The 23,339-nt window shown below is 46.6% G+C and overlaps 2 protein-coding genes across 2 annotated transcripts in view; one reads left to right on the top strand and one right to left on the bottom strand.

Moving 5' to 3' along the window:
* Positions 1-177: 177 nt before the first annotated feature.
* LOC146822902 (tyrosyl-DNA phosphodiesterase 2-like) overlaps positions 178-23,339 on the top strand; it is a 243,948-nt gene continuing 220,786 nt past the window's right edge. The window contains exons 1-2 of the mRNA XM_085606594.1: positions 178-226; positions 5,220-5,399. The gene's annotated coding sequence lies outside the window, so the exon portion shown is untranslated. The remainder of the gene's footprint in view (positions 227-5,219; positions 5,400-23,339) is intronic.
* Positions 8,545-9,261, bottom strand: LOC146822905 (endogenous retrovirus group FC1 Env polyprotein-like). The gene has a single exon (XM_085606330.1). It carries the CDS (start codon positions 9,244-9,246, stop codon positions 8,545-8,547), a length of 702 nt encoding a protein of 233 aa, XP_085462456.1. The 5' UTR covers positions 9,247-9,261.

Here is a 23,339-nt window from a genome sequence, read left to right as displayed (position 1 = left end):
ATCGGAAAGGGCAAGGTTCTTCAGGGTGGGGTTTATTTGAAGAGGCCCTAGGCTAGTCCGCCAACACCCTGCTCGCCCTGTTTGAGCATCTTGGCGTGGAGGGAAATAGAGGTGTGTGGGCAGGGCCGGGTGCTCTTTCATGCCCCCGGAGCACGATAACGCTTTTCAGGTCGGAGGACGGAAACTAAGAAACCAGTGGAAGCAACAGGCAGCAGCCGAGACACAGGTGAGGTAACTGGCCTCCGCGTCCACAACTGTTCATTTTATCTCGTGTCGTTTCTGCGCCTTTCTGTGTACAAATGTGCCTTTTTGAGGCTCTTGACATCGGGTCCCCTGGGACGATTGGCAATAATGTAACCACAGAGGCCGCATCTCCTCCCCCCCCCCCCCCTCCCCACCACCACCACCACCTTCCATGGTACCACCTGCTCGCATTTCTCTGCTTAGAGCCCTTCTGTAGAAATTCCGATAATCCACGCGTTGTCTGTAGTTGCGTAGCCCTCGGGGTGTAATCTGCGCAGAGTAAGGGTGTATAATAATAACGTGCATATGTAAAACCGCAGCCCGTTTCTTGCAGGGCTTTTGATAACAATGTGCTGGTCTGTGGCCGATGAGAGATCAGTTTCAGAACCCGTAGTAACAACTTCCCTATTATATCACATCACGGTCAGAATCACTCCTTTTTAAAAGGCTAGCATTTTTGGTCACTAATGAAAGGGATGCCAAGATAAATCAATTCACCAGGATCACACAATGGGTCCAAGGAAACTAGCTGCGATTTAACGACAACTCTTCGAGTGGCACCATCGATGGTTTAAGAGCTAGACCGAGATCTCATTCTAAGATTGCCACGTTTGTGTGTATGTTTTAATGTATTTTATGTAAAATGCCTAAAGTTGTTATTTGCTGAATGCTTAATACCTTGAGTAAACCTTCATGTGCCCTGCCCCACGGTAAACGCTTCCTGTAACCCAGGTGCTGTGTATATATGAAAAGCTCTCTTACTCTTGATACCCGCTGTGGTATGTGGGTGAATAAGAACACAAAGCATGACTTATGGAGTACATGCCTTGTAGGGCCAAAGGTGAGGGCAGGTTAGCACAGTAGGACTGAAATAAGCGGGGGGGGGGGGGGTGCAAATATTGTATTGTATTGTAATTGCATTTATATAGCGCTTACTATCCCTGACGAGGGGTCAAAGCGCTTTTTCGGCGAGTAGCACGCTACTCCGGGACCCATAGAGGATTAGTGTTGAATTAGTATAGTTAAACATGCAAGTAATTTTAAGTGGTGGATAGCGTAGTCAGTTATTTGGATTTGGAATGATAGCAGATGGATAGAAGAGGAAAAAAGGTTTGTATTTATATAGCGCTTGTTACCCCTGGTGGGGTGTTGAAGCACTTTTTTTAGGTTGGGGGAGGGGCGAGTAGCACGCTACTCCGGAAACCCATAAAGGATTGGTGGTGAATTAGTATGCTGAAGTATGGAAGATTAGTCAGTTATTTGGAGTGAGAAGGATAGCAGAGGGTTAGAAGGGGAAGAAAGGTTTGCATTCCTAGCGTAACGAAAACTTGACAGCCCCCTGCAAGGTACTGGGAGCCCCCCCCCCCTGCCCCTACAATCAAAATCGTAATGATTGTAGCAAAATGTATCTTTTCACTTTGATATGACCTTTGCTGTGAATTTTATTACGAATTTGTAAATTTTTGCAGGGACACTTTTGTACACTGCTCCAAACAACAACAAAAAAACAGGACCAGGCGGTCTCAGATCAGATGGCATGCTGTTCCATACATATTTTAGCCAAAGGCAAGTTCTGATTTTAGGTTTCATTCTTAAAAGGATTCAAATGAAACTTAAAATCCCTTAAGCTTTCCATACCATTTTCTCAGGGTAATACCCAAGTACTCGAAGGTAGCAATTTGTTTAGCATTTGTTTTCTCACTTTTGTAAATATTTTAGTTCGAATTAGCACTTTTCCAGCAGGAGCGCTCCATACACTGATAAACAAGCATTGGCAAATCCAATAGGTCTGACTGTAATATGGCAAACAGTCATATAGAAATGCTGTTCACATACTTTAGCACATTAGAGCCAGAACTCTTGGCTCTGCTAACGCTTATTTTCTAATGAGTGACGTGGAGGCGGGCCCATGTTAATAGTCCTCTCCTGCTCTGCGCCCGCCGCCTCAGAGGTGACAGGTTTTAAATATAAATGTTTAGGGCACCCACGTGTTTATTGGGGGTGCTATAAGCGGACCTTCCAAGGCTGAAAGGAAGAGGCCCCTCCTTCATCCAGACCGGACTTTTAAAAGTGTTACACAAAGATGTGAAACCGGAAGAGGTAAATAGGGGGGGGGGGAGGTAAGGATGATGCGTTAATGGGTGAGTGGATGGGAAGCAAATGTGAATAGTGTCCAGAAGCCCCCCAAATACCCGAATGATATCATGTGGATAACGATGGGTTGAAGGAAAAGTAAAGAAGGGAGAGAAGGGAGTAAATGGGGAGAATGATGGAGGAAGGGTGAGAGGAATGAAGGAAAGGATGTATACTGAAGGGGAGACAAGGAAGGAGGCGGGATATAAACGGGAGCGAAGGGGATAAGGAACAAGAGAAGAGAGGGAATTGAGCAATAGGAAAATAGACAGGCGGACAAAGAAAAAGAGAAGAGGTCGTGAACAGACTAATGGGAAGAGGAGGAAGGGAGGGGGGAGAGAGAAAGGGGGGACAAGCTAGGGGAGAAGACTGAAGGATGAGAAAAGGGAGGGGAGATACTGTAGGAAGAGGAAGCAGTAAATGAAAGGTGAAGAAAAGCTGAATGCTGCACAGAGAACAAAGACTGGAGAAGACGAGGGTGAGGAAAGGAAGCAGCAGGGAAATAATAAGTAAAGATGGACGGACTTTGTGAGTGGGAAAGAAGTGAGGAAAAGGGAAGGGCAGGCGAGAGGAGGAACAAGAAAAACGAAAGCGAAAGTAGAGCAGGACGATGGTAAAAAATAAGGATGAAAAGTAGAAAGGAGGGAAGGAGGTGGAGAAGATGTTGGGAGGGAGGAGGGACCGACGGCAGAAGCTATGAGATGCCATGAAGAGGGAAAGAAAAAGACATTGTGCAGATGGTGGCGGAGCACACAAGGAGCTAGATTTTCAGTTTATATGCTTTTAAGCCACGCCCTTATTTACATTGGCCGTGCCCCCATGAGAGACCCCGCTCCAGTTTTTTCATCCCACTTAAAGTCCTGGGTGGTTTTGCGGAACCAACCCCTCACATGCAGGAGTTGCTTCTTCGTGGTGACACCCACCCAATGTCACTTTATTATAATGCACCTCTAGCGGGAGATCCACGATTGAACTAGTCTGGATGTTTTAAGGACGAACTAAAGGTGCCTCGTGTTTCATGTCCTCCTGGTCCCAGCTGGGGGCCTCAGACAAGCCTCAACGGCTAAGCCTTGTGCCCATGCATGACTCACAGTGCCACCGGGTAGAGTGCAAGAACGTTATTCTCTTTTCAGTGCAGAAAGTCCGCCTACAACATACATAATACCAGGGTTTTAAGTGGGATGAAAAAACTGGGCGGTGTCTCAAATGGGCTTGGCTGGTGTAATTAAGGGCGTGGCTTAAAAGCACATAAGCTGAAAATCTATGCTCAACTTAGTGTGCCGCCAGACTGGTATGGTCTACTTTGTCATTACAACCAGATATATAATACAGCAAGTAATATTACATTTACAACAAGTCAGAAATATTGGGTTTGTCAATGGTTGTTAGTTGCATAAGATAAATAAAGTGATATCTTGCAAAACAGACACGTTTGGGCTGTTTCTAATGCCAAACTAGGAGCCGGGTTTACATTTTCATTGCCTGCATTAGGGCCCCTGGCACCCTTGCAATGACACTGCCTCCTACATTCTGCCATAAACAGTGCATCCGGTGCAGTGGCACCGGTGAGTGACACGTGATATAAACGGCACTGGTGGCCCCTAGTATGGTTGTCTTTAGCACCCAAAGTGAATACGGGCGGGGCACATTTTGTTTACTTGCATTAGAGAACATGAACCAGTGCTACACTGCTGTTCTAAGTGAACATTAAAGTGCTTGTATAGCGCTTGTGTTGACATCCGTGTGCCGTTGCACCGCACAATAAATGCCCTGTGCAAATATGGTCTGATACAATATTATGCTCGCTGGACTTCAGAAACATGGAGGACACAGACCGCTGCTCCCGTATTCTAACTTTAGTATACATGTTTATGCCCTGTTCGCCTTTATAAGGCGCTGCCATTTTATTGAAGTCTCATGATTTATTGCACGTGTTTTCAAAACATGCCTTTGACGAATGGTGACTTATTCACTTGAATTTCACTTGGAATTTCTGTAAGGCTCCCATTTCATGAGCCGGTAAGGCGTCTAAGTGGTGACTAGATGTTGCATTTTCAGCGGTCCACTCACCTTTAACCTTTTAAAGGTTGATAAACGGTGCACCACTGCACAGAGATAGCCTTAATACCTGCTGCTGGTAGGGCTATAAAGCATCAAGCCTATGCCCGCACTACTTAAATATTTTTTCATGTTAAGATTGCAGCTAGAATTAATTTGGATGATTGGAGTAAGTTATGCAGCTCGGGACTATAGGGGATACTGGGTGAATGATGGGTCCATGTAAGGCGGTCGTTCGTTTAATCCGAGCACGAAAGAGTTTAAAATATTTGAGCCAGTACTTTAAAGGGCCCGGCACTGACGTACCGAGCTTCTGCCCTTCTTTAATTTGAACGGTAGAGTACCTGCACTGCTGAGCACCGTAGGAAGAGGGGGATGAAGTACCAGCTTGCCCGCTTGACTACATTGTGTTATCCTGGACAACTCGTCTTGTCTCCGTTAAATAAATTCCATTATTTGTAAACGAACCGCAAGCAATTAGAATGAACAGGCGCCCCCCGCGACTAGGGGAGGTGCGCCCTTAGTTGCGCCGCGGGGCTGAGCCTCCTGCATGATCAGAGAAGGAGGTGGGGCTGGCTGGATAACGAAGGGCTGGCGGTGGAAAACGTACCTTATCTGAAACGAAACGTAGGTGAGGTATTTAAGGCTGTGCAAAACGAAACTTGTCTGAAACGAAACGTAGCTGAGGTATTTAAGGCTGTGCAAACCGAAACTTGTCTGAAACGAAACGTAGGTGAGGTATTTAAGACTGTTCTCCAGGTGCTTCATTCTCTTTGTCCTCTCAGTCCACAGCCTGGCTACAGGAGCATCGTCGAGGCGGAGTCCTGGCGGCGGTTGACGTGGTGTGGCTACGCTGACCAACTGGCATGGGTGCAAATTCAGGACAGTGAGTGTAAAAATTCAGGACAAAGGGTCAAAATTCAGGACAAAAATTCAGGACAGGAGATCAAAATTCAGGACAAAAGGTAAGTTTTACAGACACATGAGAGGCGGTTGCGCAATAGTATATAAGTAAGTAAATAGACAACCACTTGGGTACAAGTGAAAATAAGTTTATATTAGGTTGAGACAATTGTGTACTTCATGGTTTTTTCAGTATGCGTGCAGCTTTCAGCAAATGTGCAGGTCTTTTTGTTGTAACAAAACCGCTGCCCCCACCCCACCTTTCCAGCTCCCAGAGAAAACACCCGATGCACGGTCCGGCCAGTCTGGCCTTGCTACCACCCTCCAATGGCGCCCCTCATCTTCACATAGACCCTCTCTCATGTGTATTTAATTTCTTTTATAGTGCTACTCATACCAAGTATGTAGGGCAGAGTTTTGGAGTGAGTTACACCACACACATATTATATAGAGACAATCACTCTTATAAATGTGAAAGTCAATGTAAAGGAAATGTTGCTTAAGATAATGGGGCTTACAATGTGTAATCATACTTTCATCCATCATTTAGTATTTCACCATTCATTCTGTCCTTCCATCTGTGCCCATCCATGTCCATAATCAACCATTTACAAACCTATCCATCACGTATCCTTTCATCCATCATTTCACTCATTCATCCCTCCATCCACCCTTTTACTCCATCCATTATCCATCCATCCACCCTTTCACCCTATCCATCCGTACACTCATCCATCCAGCCAGTTACCCATCCAGCCATCATTTCACTCATTCATCCACCCAGTCACTCATCCTTCCACCCGTTCAGTCATCCATTCATCCACCCATCCTCCCTTTCTCTCCCCATTCCCTTTCACTAAGCCATCCATCCTTCCATCCACCCACCCATCCATCTACTCATCCACTCATGAATCCATCCATTGAACCGATCACTCATCTATCCTTTCACTCATCCATCCATCCTTTCTCTCATCCATCCACCCTTTCACTCCTTCACTCATCTATCCATCCTTTTGTCCATCTACCCGCCCTTTCACTCACTCATCCAGCCTTACATCCACCCTTTCACTCATCCGTCCATCCATTCACTTAACAATTCATCAATCCACCCTTTCACTTATCAATTCATCAATCCACCCTTTCACTTATCAATTCATCAATCCATCCATCATTTCACTCATCTATCCATTCACTCGCCCATCATCCACCCTTTCACTCATCCATCCGTCCATCATTTCACTCATCCATCCAGTCATCCATCCACCCATCCCTTCACTTACTTACTCACTCACCTTTTCACAATAATTGTGAACTGAGCCTTTGTCTGCAGAGTTGAAGATAGAAGAGACCCATCAAGAACTCCACCCTCGCTGCAGTTCCTAAAGTAAGGGGTAGGGCGGGGCAGGGTTCACTGTGCCCCTGCACATAGGCAATCTGAAAAAGTGGAAGGCATGAGTCATGCATGATGCGCAGTGCCTGGACGTGGGGTGACTATGACACGGTGTTGTTTCCAGAGCTTTAAGTGGGATGAAAAAACTAGGGGGGTCTCTCCAAAAGGGTGTTTGATGTAATTAAGGGCGCGGCTTAAAACACATAAGCTAAAAATCTGTGCTTAGTATAATGTGCCGCCCGACTGGTATTTTTGTTGCTTCTGTCATTGCACCAAGATATATAATACAACAAGTAACATTATACCTACAACAAGCCAGAACTATTGGCTTTGTCAATAGTTGTTAGTTGCATAAAATAAAACAGCAGCAACCATGGCTTCCTTGAATATAATATTGAAGATGCGTCAGGTCTCAACCTATGAGACTCTGAGAGAACTATAATCCTTTCCTTTGAACTTCTTTCACCCCTTCCTTTGATGAACTGGATTCTCACCTAGCAGCAGCATGGGTGTTTCTGCACTTCTGTGTGACAGAATGCCATGCCCTGGACCGAGGCTGGAGGAGGCCACCACATGCTGTACCAGCCCAGCCTGACCCATTGTCATTCTGTATGTGGCAATCAGCCCCACACAGAATGACAATGGGCGGGGTGGGACTGCTCTTGTGTTCAGAGGAGTGCAAGGCGGCCCCATCAGGGAAAAGAAGCCTTTCACAGGGGAGCAGCTCTGTTCCCTAAAAGGCCCAAAATTACGGACAAAAGGCGTCCGTAAAAGGGATCCTCACGGACAACGGATGTGAGGTCCAATTTACGGACGGTCCGTGAAATGTACGGACGGTTGGTCGCCCTAGGTGTTGTTGAAGGGAAAAGATCTCTGTAAGAATAACAAAGGAGCAGGTTGACAATACAATATGGTTTAATGCATTAATCAGCTAGGGAGATCAGCCAGGCTCAGCTGAGACTGGAGTCTGATGTCCAACGAACAGTTCAAAAGCAGTGGCTTATATACTCTAAAACCACAAGAGAAAAAAGTTACAAGCATAGGATTTACGTCACAAATGAGTAGATTAAAATCAGCAGTTACAAGAATTTCCTGAAAACAAAATGCATATAGATATGGTCTCATATTGGCGGAAACCTCCTCGGTGATTTTCCTGTTCTCATAGTTATTAGCAACATTTTACACACATCTGTTTTCCTGTGAAGCAAGTGGTTATATTTTTGCCTAACGCTTTTTGGACATGCTTATCTGACCTCTGACCTGTGGTTTCATCCATCATGCCTAGCATCGTGTAAGTGTGACATGTGGTTTCCAACTGAAGCGACTTATGAGCAGGGGCAAAACTTGCACCTGGGCCAGTCCATCCTGTGGGCGTGCTTAATCTATGTGTGCATGCATTAGGAACATGGTTGCAAAAGACATGATTGACACCTTCTAGCTCGGTCTCTCTAGCAGATGGGCTTGTGGTTTGTGGTTTTGGTAGTTCCAACATTTAAAACACTACTGGTTTCCCGAGTCTGGAAGAAGATGTGATCTACGCTTCATGCAGTGGCTTATCTTTGTGACTGCAAGCCATTTCCTGAACTTTCAACAAACTGTGTGACCTGATAAGTTCAGCTACACTCATTGTCCCTGTAACATGCATTTTCTGACCTATTTCTCGTGCAGAGGCCTGGGCCTGTATTTCTACTGAGGCCTAAAGCTGCTTTTAACTTGGAACTTCTGCATAGAAGTTGCAGGCCTTAACTCTGTGTGGATTTGCACAAAATGTATCCTATTTTTCCCTATATCATTCCCCCCTCTAGGTGATTCTTTAACTACTTGTTCTCTAATCTCCCAGCCTCAAAGGAAATCTCCTCATATATAACACTCTGTTCTACGACATCTGTGGGGCTTTTCCTGACCAAGAATGCTCCTCCTACGCTAGCTGTCATCTTTTTGCAACAAGCCAGCATCACCTGAAATACAAGGCACATCAAAAGCAATACAACAATTGAAGGCAACAAGGCCTTGAACAACCCCGACATCCAGGACGGCACCCAATCGAACCAGCCCTTGAACCACTCATCCGGAGCACCCCCCTCTTCGACCATCTTCTTGTGGAGATCATGCAATGTCCGAATGGCCCCGGTCAATGTCCCGTTGTCTGCATCATTGGCTGGCACATACGTGCAGCAGGCGGAGCCAATCTTCTTGCACACACCCCCCTCCATGGCCGTCATCAAATCTAGAATGTATCTATGCTGCATCACCATTAATCTAAGGGCATGTAGTTCTTCCTTTATGGCATTGATGCCATCTTCCGTGGCATTTATGGCCTTCATTAGCTCCCAGCTTGTGATCTGGAGCCAGCGGGCAGTTGCTTTTGCCTGAAACAATGGTAAAATGCTGCTAAAGAATAGCTGGGCATCATTAAAAAGTCTGTATTCTTGCGGAACATCTTTCCAGGTTGTGATGCCAAAGTACTCCGCATTTCGTTTCTTCACGTGGTGATGCAGCAGGGTCGTTGGACGGCTCATGGGATGGTCATGCAATGTCAATATCCACTCCTGGTATCACCAGGGAGGGGGGGTTTGCAGTGTGACAAGGGCGCATAGACCACTCCAGTTCGGGGGTAGCTGTAGGTGGAGCCGGGCCCCACATTGCCAAAAGTGGTCCATCAGGCTGGCGGTGCCCCCCTGCATGTCGGCGTTGTCCACGGTGGTATTACAGTTGCGGTTTCTTCCCACCTTTACTGTCCCATTTCCTCTAAAACAAAGAGAAAACTGTGTTAATTTTATTGCTAACCTAGGGTGTGTGTTAGTTCCTGTCCAGGTATATCTCTGTATGTTTGCATCCCATATTTGCTGACATTGTCCTGCTACCTTATCAAATTTTAAAGGGTTATTTGTTTTCGTGCCATTGCACAATGATATAGCTCTACATACGAATGTGGCACCAGTGTGCCATTTATCATTGACAAATACTGATCCTGTAACATTGAGTACTGGCCTAGCTGCGCAGTCAGGGGGCAGAGGTTTGGCTGAATAGTTACTACATTCGGATGATGGATTAGACTTTCCTAAAAAGCCCCGCTGTAATATCCATTTTTCCCAAACTGTATAGTTTCTTCTCTGCCCTGCTTTCTTCATTCTTGGTACTTCCTTCACTATGTCTTCATTTTCTGTCAGAATTTGTAGGACCCCAGGGGTGGTGTCAAATAAGGTTGTATTGACTCGAGACGTTGCCGGACTAACATGCATTGGTTGTACCTGTGCTTTTATTCTACATAAAAAGAGGTGCAAAAGACAGTGCGTAACATTCGGGGTACCTCCTTAGGGTGATGCAATCTATCTACCACAGTGGCATGGGGAATAAGGGAGCATACATAACAACTGGTATTAGTTGTAGATTGGCCTATACTATGCATGTGCTGGTACCAACCATTTTCAAGCAGAGCATTGTGGAGAGGGTGATGATCAGTATAATTTTCTACACTTCTACGCATGTGCATGATATCTAATGTAGCGAAAAAATCGAAATAGACTACTGCTATCATCGTCAATATTAACACACCGAGGAGGAAAAATAAAAGAAAAGTACATATCTTAAAATAAGTGTCTGTTGAAGCTGAAGCTTTGGAGGGAGGCTTTACTCTGGTTGCTTCTCCTGTTCTCCCGCCTCCTTTTCCTGCTCGGTGCCCGAAAGGATAAATGGCAAGGTCGGCGCCAGGCGGATGTCCCTCAGATTGTACCATGGCTTATGTCCTTGAACTTTCAACGCAGTAGCTGTGCTGTGAGTTACTGGGAAGGGCCCGTTGAAATTGCTGTCCTTCCAGGTACGGATAAAGTTCTTTGTGTACACTAAAGTTCCAACTGGTAAAGGTGGTCTTTGTTCATCTGCTGGAAGTGCGTTGGCGCGCTTATCTGCTGCCTGGGTGACCTGTTTAGAGAAGAACTTTGCGGCTCTTGTTAGCTGTGCAATATAGTCAGACATTTCAGTTTGAACAACTTCAGGTGCACTTTCAGTTTGCAACTTGTGTCTAGTTGGGGGCACAAATGTACTCATAAGCCTCCCAGTCACTATTTGGTGTGGGGTCAAATGGTGATCTGACCCTGTGGTATTTCTGAGAGCAAATAATGCTAATGGGAGACAGTACAACCAGTTCTTTTTCAAGGTGACACACAGTTTACTCAATTTGTTTTTGAGGAGGCCATTAAGGCGCTCCACAATACCATTACTTTGAGGGTGATAAGCTGATGAAAGCCTGTGTGTAATTCCTAGCAAGGTGGTAAGATGGGAAAAGATGTTATTCACAAAGTGTGTGCCATTGTCGGATCTGATCCCTTCGGGAATTCCCCCATCTCGGAATAACCTCACGGTTCAGAAAAGTGGCAGCAGACTTGGCATCACAGTGCACACAAGGGCCTGCTTCGATCCACCTTGAAAATGGACAGACTACAACTATGAGATACCGGTAACGGTTGCATCTGTCAATCATATCAACATAATCAATGTGCAACTCCTTGAAGGGTCCTTGTAGTTAGGGGTATTGTAGAAGCTATTACTTGTGGTTGTAGTTTTTAAATGTTCACCTTGTGTATTGTATTGTAAATTACATTTTGTGTCGAGGTATTGTTAGATTTGCTTCACTAGGGTTGCGGTCTATTAGCTACATGATCATGGCCAGCAGTAAGGGCACATTAGATGGCTATGTTTGGAAAGTTAATCCCGGGGCAGACAGAGAAACGACCCTTGCCGAACTAAGGGCGAGACGTCGCAGCTCTGTAGAGCATATAAAAAATATGTCCCTAACTTCAAATTTGCTCGATAATGTTAATTTATCTCATAAAAGCCCCCTTCCCGATCACGAGATTTTATCTTGTTCGGATAACACCGACAAGCCAATACCCCCTGGTAATCCTTCCATGTATGATCTATTGGAAGATTTGTCCTTTACTACCTCACCATGTCTTACAGAGGTAACTTCTCCGCCAGTTGTATCTAACGATTTACAAATAGTGGCATCATCACCTCAAAACACTATTTTCACAGGGGCACCTAAACGAATAGGTCCATTACCAAAGAAAAGGAGGAAGCTAGATCCAGTAACCTGTAAAAATAAAGGCAAACGCAAACCCAGCCACAATTCGAATCGGGCTCATACTGCTAATAGTTCCATCCACGTTGCCATTGATACACCCCTTCCTGGTACCTCGGTATCTTGTTCTGTAAACGATATCACAATAGCAGAACTAATGGGCAACATAGACAAATTGTTCAAAACCCATTTGATACCCATTTTGGATAGTCTAAAAAATATTGAAAAACGGCTGGCGAAAGTAGAATCTATAGTTGTCAGCAAAGGAGACTCATGTAAGAGTTCTGTAAAGTTAACAATGCCGTCTTCTACTGTGCCCGTTCCTGCGGTATTATCTCCCACTCTACTTTCACACCAGATAGTTAGCCAGGGTGAGAGTAGTATAAATAATGCTATAAACAACCATGCAGGAAGAACCAGTATTGTTAAGTCAATCCAGCCAAAAAAGGTCATGCCATGCCAAGGAGGAAATATTCTATTACCTGGGGTAGTAAATCCTGATAGTGAGACTCGTCGTTTAGCCCCTATGGCAAAGATGTACGATTCTCCTTCTGTTAATCTCCCACCAGAGGCTGTACCGCTTGTAGTGGTGCTTGCGGGTGTTCCCATTTTGAAGAGCGAGGTTAAAGAGGGATATTCCCAATTAAAAAACAAGGTGATTCACTGGCTGGGACAAAATCGCCCCCTCCCCTCGTACATTAATGGGGAAATCCTACATGTTAGGCGTTTATCATGGTTGGGTAATACACCAAAAAACATAAAAGGAGACATTATCCTGGTTAACTTCAGGGACCCCAGGGCTGTTAATTACATCCTAAACTGGCATACAGATCACAGGAGGTCCGATATTACTACCTGGGAACTGACTTACTTCTTTCCTAGATCTAGGCCAGTTTCTAGTTTTAATCTTGGAACCTCACTATGTAACCAAATAAATGCCCCAATTTTGACGAGTAATCGCTTTGAGGTGTTAGCCAACCTCGAAGATGTAGATTGACTTAATAACAATCTGGTCATGACAGCGAGCACCGTTCAACCAATGCTTGATCCATTTCTTATTAGAAATAAGACAAGAAATCTCCAAAAGGAAGCAATTATAGACATCTGTCCAAAACAAGTCTCTGATCCTCCATTGACCACTATATGCCCCAGTAATGTCCAGGGAACTAAGGGGAGCTTATTGTCCTGGAATATTGCTGGGCTGATTTCCAAATTAGAATCAGCAGATTGGCTTAGTTTTGTCAACAATTATGACCTTTGCATATTCCAAGAGACTTGGTCATGTGAACCTTGTTTTGCTCAGGGATATCTTAATTATTCTGTGCCGGCTTCTAAGGGCCTTAGGGGCAGACCCATGGGAGGATTAACAATATGGGTTTGCCAGTGCCTAAAGCCGGTTATTAAAGTTATTGATATTAATAACCTAGACATCCAACTAATTAGACTGGAATCAGATACATTGGGAAGATTGGACATTTACAATGTATATGCCCGGAGTAACAAGGGTAGAAGGTCCGATACCTTAGTCGCTCTAAGTAGTCTACTCGACACCTATTCTTTAAACTCGACACCTATTCTTTAAACAATAACATTGTCATTGCGGGTGATGTTAACAGAACTTTTGAACCCCTACTTAATAATGATGACTTATTTGGTGACGAGGAGGATCAACAATGGGGTGTTCCCAAACTAGAGCTTCCACCGGTTCTGCGGTGGACTTCAGATGTTATAGCCCTAAATTCCTTATGTTACGAAAAGGGCTTAAGAGCCCTAAACGGTAGGACTAGCGGCGACAGGAATGGGTCAAATACATTCGACAATGGTCGACATACCACAAGAATTGATTATGTGATATGTAGCCTAAAACTAGGGCCCTTGATCTGTGATATGGAGGTTGTAAAGAGGATAGAGAGCGACCACAATCCTTTGTGTACCACTCATAAATGGTGGCTCTATACCATTTTACCCCCTTGTCCTTTTGCGACTGCTCCCCCACGGGTCGTTCCTACAAACTACATGCGGAGGTTAAGATGGGAAAAGGTAGCAACCAACCACCAGGTCATTGCCGTGATTAATTCACGGGTGGACACTGCAATATCAGATATAAAGAACCTAAATTCACTTGGAGGTGGCTTAGGCGAAGTTGAAGGATTACACAATGCTCTTTTCTACAAGATTAAGGAGTATTTTCTGAAACCTGTTAAAAATAAAGGCAATAGAGCTCTTAAACCTGCCAAATGGTATAACGAACAATGCAGGAAATCAAGATTAACCCTAGGTGAAGCTATTAAAGGGGGTCAATCCACTCTAATTCAAGCCGCTAGAAAGAACTATAAAACTAGCATATCCAAGGCAAAAAAAGCTTGGGACGAACATCACTGGATCGAGTTAAAGGCAGCCAGTGACAGTAGGGATTCCCGGTTATTTTGGTATATTGTTAGATGGGGTAAAGTTGGTTCTCCGGGGTCCCCAAACAACAATGTGCCTGAAGAAGCATGGATAAAATTTTTCAAAAACCAGTATGCTGCTCCAAAAAATGACAGCATGGCTCAGGAGCCTAGGGTTGATCTCCCTAAAGTGAATCTTTTTGGCGCCGCTGAAATTATGCTGGCCCTGAACACGGTTGCCTGTGGTCGTGCTCCTGGTCTTGATGGTGTGCCAGCTGACTTATTTGTAAACGACAAGGATCGCTGGTGCCAGTATATTCACCTTCTTATTAATGCTATAGCCTTGGGTGCTGCGGTACCAAAATCCTGGCAGGGTGCAGTTATCATTCCTATTTTTAAGAAGGGTGACCGATCCCTTCCAGGAAATTACAGGCCAATAAGCCTTATTGATACCGTCCAAAAGGTTGTGGGACGCGTGATCGTCAATAGGCTCCTGGAATGGGCGGATGAGACAAATGCCCTCTCACCATTCCAGGCTGGCTTTCGACGGTCCACAAGCACGGTCGACCAGGTATTCCGTTTTACCCTGCTACAATGGAAGACGGTGGTGCTGGGTAAAGGCAGCTTGTATGCAGCCTTTGTCGATCTACGGGCCGCTTTCGACCTTGTCCCTCGCTCTAATCTCTGGACGGTTCTAAGCAAGCAGGGTCTCCCTAGCGATCTACTGTCTTTAATAATGAGGCTACATGAATCTAACTATGCCAGAATTCAGTGGGGAGGACTCGGTTCGGTAACCACGGACTTCCCTGTTGAAAGGGGAGTCCGGCAGGGATGTTCGATGGCTCCCGTCCTTTTCACCTTATACATCAATGATGTGGTAGTCCGTATGACCTCTGCACAAGTGGACGCTCCCTTTTTAGCTGGGATAAAAACTCCTATTTTAATGTTTGCTGATGACACGCTCATCCTATCTAAAACCCCGAGTGGTCTGCAGCGTGCCTTATCTATTTTTGACCAATTTTGTGGGGAGTATGGATTAGAAATTAACACTGCCAAAACAAAGCTTATGATATTTAACCCTCATCGTAGCTTTAAATCAAAAAGTATCCTAAATGATCGCCCGCTAGAAGTTGTGAATACTTTTACATACCTGGGTATGCACATTTCTAGCGAGATGAATTGGCGACATCATGTTGACATTGCTCCACTCAGACATAGGCAATTGGCAGGAACCATTTCCTCAGAGCACAGAAAATCATTGACCAAACCTGTAAAACCTGCTCTACAGGTTTATGAAGCAAAAGCTCTAGGCTCCGCTTTATATGGTGCTGAGCTCTGGGGCTTTGAGAAGGTTGTTGCACTCCAATCTTCAGAAAACAAATTTCTTAGGGCAATAACAGGACTCCCTAAAAGTACTCCATTGGTGCCCCTCAAATATGATTTGGGCAGAAAAGCAATTTCAGACATGGTACAACTGCGCCCGATTTTGTATTGGCGCAGGTTATGGACGACTCCTGTTCTTTCCCATTATGTAGATGGTTTCTTAGACATCATAAGGTCTGATGTTCATCACAAAATAGAATGGTTAAAGGCACTTAGGACATCCCTGTATGAGCTTGGCTTGCGCTCACTCTGGGATGATCCTGCGAGAGCCAGCTTTCCATCCAAAAGTATTCTAAAGAACATGTATTGGGAGCTGGTTGCTCGACGGAATTGGAATAGTATGAGTGCTGGTTCTATGACTTCAGATTTTATAGAGGAAAGATGTATCCTTGTCTGGAACCATACTGGGATATTATAACAAGGCCCTTAGAAAGAAAGCTTCTTTTTCAACTTAGAGTAGGTGCACTTCCCCTTAAATTTTTGACATCTGGGGAGGAGCCTAGCGCGCAACCAAGATGGCCGCGTAGGTGCGAGGCTCCCGAGGACCTCCGCAACCTCCTACGTTTATCCTGTCTTCATCCTGAATCAGTTGAGGGGACTGTGTCGGTGAGCCTGAGCCGAGGTGGTACCCGTTTTCCGTTTTCGAATTGTACCCCGGGTGCCGGAGTGAGCACCGACTGAAGTTTGCGGCCTACTTCTCTCCTGACCCCAGATTCGAGTTTGGGGGCGACCCAGTGGCGAAGTGAACAACAACGGCGGGCTGGGTCTGGCGAGTCGCGTACCCCACACTTTCACTTTCGCTTTTGAGTCCCCTTGCCATTATCGCAAGTGGGATCACAGCGCTTCTTTGTGTTGGGGTGGCCTCGCTGGGAGACCCTGCCTGCCTGCCTGCGGTGGCCCGCTCTGCCGTCCTGGGGTGGCCCCCGAGGCTCTTGGCCTTGATTGCCTGCTCTCCACTGCGTGGCTGGTGCGGGTGCGAGATACACGACGATGGCCACGAAGCAGGATGGGGATCGGTTGAAGGCCAAGTCGACCCGGCGTGGCACCGCACATCAGGCCAACGTCATGGACCGCTACACCCTCCCGAAGGGATCTCCCGGCGGATCGCACAAGTCCTCCGAGTGCCCCCCGGATGCCCCGGATTTGCCTACGGATCTGACTTTGCAAGACGTCATGGGCGCCATTGCTGAGATGAAGACCTCGGTGGGCCAGCAATTCGACACTTTGGCACACAAACTCGACGCGGTCCTCATTGATGTCAACCTTGTGAGAGCTGATCTCTCCAAGACGAATGACCGGGTCGACTCCTTGGCCCACACCGCGTCGGGCCTCACGACTGAGGTAGCGGCCCTTCAAACGGAGGTGCACCGGCTCCGTCAGGCAAGTGCGCTCATGGATCGGCGCCTGGAGGACTCCGAGAGCCGGGCCCGGAGGAATAATATCCGTATCATCGGAGTACCCGAGGGACGGGAGGAGTCGGCGGCGGATCTCTTTGTGGAGGACCTGATCTCTACCCATCTCCAGCCTCGAGGACTGAGTAAATTCTTTGCTGTGGAGAGGGCCCATAGAGTTCCCGGAGGCAGACCGAAGGTCGGAGCCCCTCCGCGGCCTCTTATTGCCCGTATTTTCAACTTTCGGGACAGGGATGCGGTTTTGCAAGCTTCCAGACTGCAAGGGCCGATTAAGCTGGAGAACATGGAAGTGAACTTTTATCCTGATTTCACGCAGGCGGTCCAGAAGCAGAGACTGAGTTTCCTGGGCGTCAAGCGGCGGCTTCGAGGCATGAACTTAAAATACGCCATGCTCTTCCCGGCCAGGCTGCGGGTGGAGGCGGATGGTCGCACTCACTTTTTTGATCGTCCTGAAACGGCCGGGGACTGGCTGGACACTTTGTCTGGGGGTCATGGTCGGGATGGGGGACGGGGGACGGGAGGAGAGTGCCCACCGGACCGGGTCTGAGGTACTGACACGGGGGCTCACTCCGGATGATGCCACTTTCGGCCAAGCTTAGGGTCTTTTGTCTGTTGTGTCTTGTCTCCCCTCCATTGGAGGAGGTGCTGGGTCTCGAGGGGGTTCTCCTTCCTCCTCTAGGGGGTCTTAGTAGTTCAAATCACATAGGGGCGACAGGCACACTGCAATTTGGGGGGGCTGTTTGGGCTCATGCAGGGGTGCAGGGAGGGGGGAGTTTTGTTGGGGTTGTTGGGTTGGGGTTGGGTATTGTTTATTTGTACCACAAGGCAGAAGTATTGTTGTGCTATTTCTAAAGTGCTCTCTGGCGGGCGATTGATCGACTTCGGCTATGATGGGGGGTAGGGGACTGAGTCTTTTGTCCTGGAATGTTAATGGACTGGGGGACAGGATAAAACGGGGGGTGGTCCTGCAGTTCCTAAAACGAATTTCACCAGATATAGTCTTTCTGCAGGAAACACACCTCATTGGAAACTCCTTTCGTGCCATGAACAGACGGGGCTATCGCCTTATGGCCCACTCAGGCTTCACGTCTAGTTCGAGGGGTGTGGGCATTATGGCTAAGACCTCGCTCCCGTTGGAAGTTGATGAGGTGCTCCCTGATGACAGGGGACGATACACGGTTCTGGTGGGTAGATTGGAGGGTAGAGTGATTGTTTTCGTTTCTGTTTATGTCCCGCCAGGGTTGCAAACGACTACTTTTGCGGATCTGGGGCGCCTCCTCCTTGGCCTTCCGGAGGGGATTCTAGTGGTTGGGGGGGATTTTAACGCTGTGGTTTCCGGGACTGAGGATCGTCACCCTCCTAGGGATCTCCCCCGTGTCCAAGCGTGGTTGTCCGGCCTCTTGGATACCTTGGGGCTGGTGGATTGTTGGCGGTTGAAACATCCTACGCAGATACAGTACACCTTTCATTCCGGGGCTCATGGCAGTCTTTCGAGACTTGATTATGTCCTGATGCCAGCGGTACAGGCGGGGCGGGTTGGGGAGGTACGACATTTGGCGCGGGGTATTTCAGACCACTCCCCGCTCCTGTTGCACTTCGACATTGTCCCGAGGGGGGAGGGGAGGGTGGCCCCGATTAATCCCTGGTACCTGCGTGACCCCACAATTCGCGCAGATTTGGTTAAATCTCTTAAGCGATATTTTGAAGACAATGTGGGGTCTGTGTCGTCCGCGGTTTCTCTGTGGGAGGCGTTTAAGACGGTACTCCGGGGGGAGGCCCTGTCCCTTATTTCCCATTCCCGGAGGCGCAAGCGGGAGGAGGTGACCCGTATTGAAACTGAGATAACCGAGTTGGAGGGTGATTTGGAGTGTGGGGTGACGGACGACAAATTGCATGCTCTCCGACTCAAGCAGGCGGACTACAAGGCCCTCGTCACGGAGGCAGCCAGGGGCCTCAGTAGAGAGCAACAGGGGAGACTGTATGATGTGGGTGATAAGGCTGGTAAACTGATTGCGTGGCTGGATAAAAAGGAGAGAGCGAGTCGAGTTGTCCCGTCGATTGAGAAATTGGATGGTGTGTGTGTCACTGAACCAGGAGAAATTGTTGATTGCTTTGCAGAATATTTCCGTGGGGTGTATTCCCCGGTATCTTCCCGCTCGGAAGAGGATTCCCATGCCCTGCTTAAAGACATTGCGCTGCCTTCCCTTTCGGAGGAGGATAAAGTGTTGTTGGACGCGACCCCAACATCTGAGGAGATTGCCCTCGCCATACGTTCGGTCGCCTCCGGCAAGGCCATGGGTCCTAATGGCCTTCCCATCGAATTGTACAAACTACGACCGGATACGCTGTGGCGTTACAATAGGCGTGCATAAAGGCGTATACTAGAAACTTCATTATGATGATGACACAAGTGGGTGGATCCATAAAAGAATCCTGCAAAGTCAGCAGAAATACATGGCAGAGATGCGCGCGCAGCCGCATGACGTGTGATTGACGTGTAACTAGAGGGTGAAGGGAACTTGACATTTAGCCCTACATGAGGAGACAAAAGTCTGGGATGTCAGGACAACCTAATCCCAAATCGTATCTAATATCTTGTGTTTAAGGAACTATATTATCTGGAAGGAAAGGTCTTTTCGGACAGAGCCTATTCTATACTGACTGCTAGTGCGTGTACAAGCGTCTAAGTGTCTACATGAGATGCGAGGGGGCATGGGCCTACCATGGTAACGAAAGTCATGAATTACTTGTACGGAGACAGTAAGGCCGGGCCCTTTGCTCTGCAGCTGAAGGGATGTTTACCTAAGCCACTAGACAGGAATGCATTTCTCGAGGAGCGGAGCAGATAACTTGAAGGCTGAATACAGTTTTGGCAGGCAACAGGCCGGGCTAGGCACCGTTAGCCGCGCAGGAAGTAAGACAAAGTTCATGGATACAGATACAGGTCCAGGCTGGAGCATTCAGAGGCAGAAGCAGGAAAAGCTCGATGGCAGAATTCAGGGCCTACCTTGCCAGAGCTGGAAAACGTGAAAAGTATACCATATAAAGACGGTGGCAAGGCATACTTAGGAACAGAATATCTGACCCATTCATGGCGGATCTGAAAGAGGATATATTAACGTTGGACACAATTGTATTTGCGTCTTCATAGCTTGAAGTGGAGGGAACATACATGTACTTGTAGCATGTACATGGAGCCGTTGGGGTCTAGATAGGGGACACAATTGATCATAAAAATTCATATTTCCTCATTCCCTCCTTGTCCCCTACGGACCCTTCATGAAATATCGATCTTCAGGAATCCATCAATCTGTTCATGTAACATCATTTGCTCTTCTTTCTTCTTCCGGGATTTTGAACGAAAACTTGAACGTGGAATACACGATGTGGCACACAGGCCGCAAATCGCTGGACCACATTGTAGACACAGGCAACAACTGAATACTATGAGAAGGCCAATACCTAGGAAGGATAGGACTTTCCATCCCCAGGCTGACAACACGCTCCAGAACCAACCGGACCATGTCCAGGTGCCTGGATTCTGATGTATCTGGTTTGCAATCTTGTGAAGACGAGTTATGGCTTTATATACGGATGGCGCGTTTTCTGGGATGAAAACACAGCAACTTGATCCGATGACCCTACAAGCTCCGCCCCTATCGGCTAGGATGAGGTCAAGGACAAGACGATTTTGGAGAACAACAATCCGCATCGCAGACTGCTCCTCTGTTAAGTTGCCTAGGGCGGAAGTAGTTTCATTCACTACTGCTTCAAGGGTTCTGGTTAATCTACGTATCAGTTTACTATTTGAGACAACACCTATGTAAGGAAAGAGACCTTTATTGAAGTCTGTATATTGTTCCCATGCTGTTTCAGTGTAGTCAACAATCGGGATATCTCTCTGGGGTCTATGGTGTACTAGATTGGTATTTCTATGATAATCAGGAGGGGCTAGGAAAACAGGTGGCAGAAGGAATGCAATGTAACAGGTACCTTCCCAATCTAGAGGTAAACGTATATATGCGGTATGACCACATATGAAGTAGGAATGACGGGAAGCTCTAAATGTAGACTTGCCTTGATCATTGAATTCGATCACAGTAGTACATTTACTATGACCCAGGTGTACTGAACCATTCTTTCTTACACATAATTCACCTTTGACTGGAAATACTGACATAGCAGGCAAGACTAGTGCAGCTTCAGATTCAACATTCAGAATCATGAGGTTAAGTGTAAAATTACCTAATCCATATACTTCATTTTCTAGGTCAGTTCCTGTTCTTTTGGGAAGTCCCTCCTTGTTAGGATAACAGGCTTTAAGCAAAACTAAGGTCAGGTTTCCCCATACCCAGTTGCTCTGGTAAACTACAGTGTTTGAATCTAAAGAGTTAATCAAACTAAACCATGCTCCACAGGAACCATTGTGTGTGAACGGGTACGGAAAGAGAGGCAGAACTCCTTTGTACTTCTGATAGGGAGGAAGTCGGCCACATATCCAACAATTTGTAGCATTGCTGGTCTGATGGGAATGATGTAACATACTAATGAATGTGTTGTTGCGCAGCGCAAATCTATAGGACAACTCATGTGGAGGTAGTTCACTAAAAGAATGTTCGGCAGTAACATTGTAAGCAGAATGAGCACGCTTGAAAATAGGATAGTACATGTGCAACAGTATACTTGCAGCAATAATAAAAAGACTTAGAAAAAACATAATCAACAATGTCACTATACAGTGACTATGAAGTGATTTACAATATGCATCTTTCTCAAGCTGTTTCTGTCTATTTCTCTCTCTAATTCGGTCTAGAGGATACATGTCAGAGACTTATTCAACCGATTCACCTTGGAGAGGACTTAAACAATCGAATTGTCTGACTTGCTAGACCTTAGTTTCAGTTTGTATTCCTGTGATTCGGTCTTTTCAACCAGGGGGGGTTTTGAGTCAGTCTGTGGAAGGGGGCAGGGCTGAGAGTTCAAATCAGATGGTAGTCCATGAAATTTCTTAATATGGCTCGAGTGTAACCAACCCTTGCGACCCTCGACCTTCACTGCTGTCCTCGTGGTTAGAAGTACCAGCTTTGGCGTTTGCCAGCGAGGCTCCAACGGGCTCCTCCTGTCGAAGTTTCTTATGAAGACCAAGTCTCCAGGAACCACTTCATGGGGCTTCACCTCGGTGTTGTCGGGAAAGGCTGCAGCTACCTGTGAACGGCAAGATTGTAGTGCAGACATCAAGGAAGCAAGGTAATCTGTCAGCATATTACAATCAACATCAGTGATTTTACGAGGTATAGGCGTCCCCCACATATTTGGTGGCCTACCAAAGACCACCTCGTACGGGGATAGCCCTGTGCGAGAATGTGCTACCATTCTCATGTAAAAGAGTGCAACTGGTAAGGCTACTATCCAGTCGACACCTTTCTCTCTACAGATTTTAGAAAGTCGTATTTTCAGGGTCTGATTATGACGTTCCACGAGACCTGCTGCCTCGGGATGTCGGACACAGTGGAATTTCCATTGATAGCCTAACAAGAGTGAAATGTGTTTCATTAGCTCGGATGAGAACGGTTGGCCATTATCTGAGTACACGATACGGGGCAAACCATACCGTGGGAAGAATTCACGAACTAACTGTTTGGCAGTAGTCGGGGCAGTGTAATCTGAGACGGGATATGCCTCTGTCCAACGGGAAAGAGCGCATACAACTACGAGGACATATTTGAATCCTCGACATCGTTCCATCTGGATATAATCCATCTGGAGGACTTCAAAAGGGTGATCGGGAGGTTGAAATCCACCCTGCTCTACAGGTACGCCTTTACCTGGATTGAACTGACAACAAATCTTACAAGTTCGGACTTTCTGTTTGGCTGCAGCTCGTAAGTGTTTGTTGAACCAAATGTGTTGAATACTGTCTAACATAGCTTTTTCTCCTAGATGTGCTGGACTATGTATTGTGTTAATGATAACTTGAACCATTGAGTCGGGGAGAAACCATATCGATTTTCCCTTCGTCATCCATCCCTGATCTGTTTGGATCCCTCCTAATTCAGTCCATTTCTTTATTTCCTCTGGTGTAGCATGTGTCTGTATGTCAATTACATCAAGGGCGGGATCCCTAACTGTCATGCAGTGTGTCGGCGTCGGAACTATTGTCTTTGTCAAGTCAGTTGCATGAGTCCTATTCTGTGCTGTTTGCTTAGCTGTTCGGTCTGCTAGGTCGTTACCCTGGGAAATGATATCGGTGACTTTTGTATGGGCCTTACACTTCATGATAGATATTGAAGTAGGTAGATGTATTGCATCTAACAGAGCTTGAATGAGGGGACCGTGTTGAATGTTGGCAC

Source organism: Triturus cristatus, chromosome 5_2 (genome assembly GCF_964204655.1).
Source record: "Triturus cristatus chromosome 5_2, aTriCri1.1, whole genome shotgun sequence".
In the NCBI taxonomy this organism is placed as follows: Eukaryota; Metazoa; Chordata; class Amphibia; order Caudata; family Salamandridae; genus Triturus; species Triturus cristatus.
Note: the sequence above shows the minus strand (reverse complement) of the source record. Positions and strands in the feature narration are given on the sequence as shown.

Coding starts and splice junctions, on each gene's coding strand:
- LOC146822905 (XM_085606330.1), bottom strand. CDS start 9,246: ATGAGCCGTCCAACGACCCTGCTGCATCACCACGTGAAGAAACGAAAT.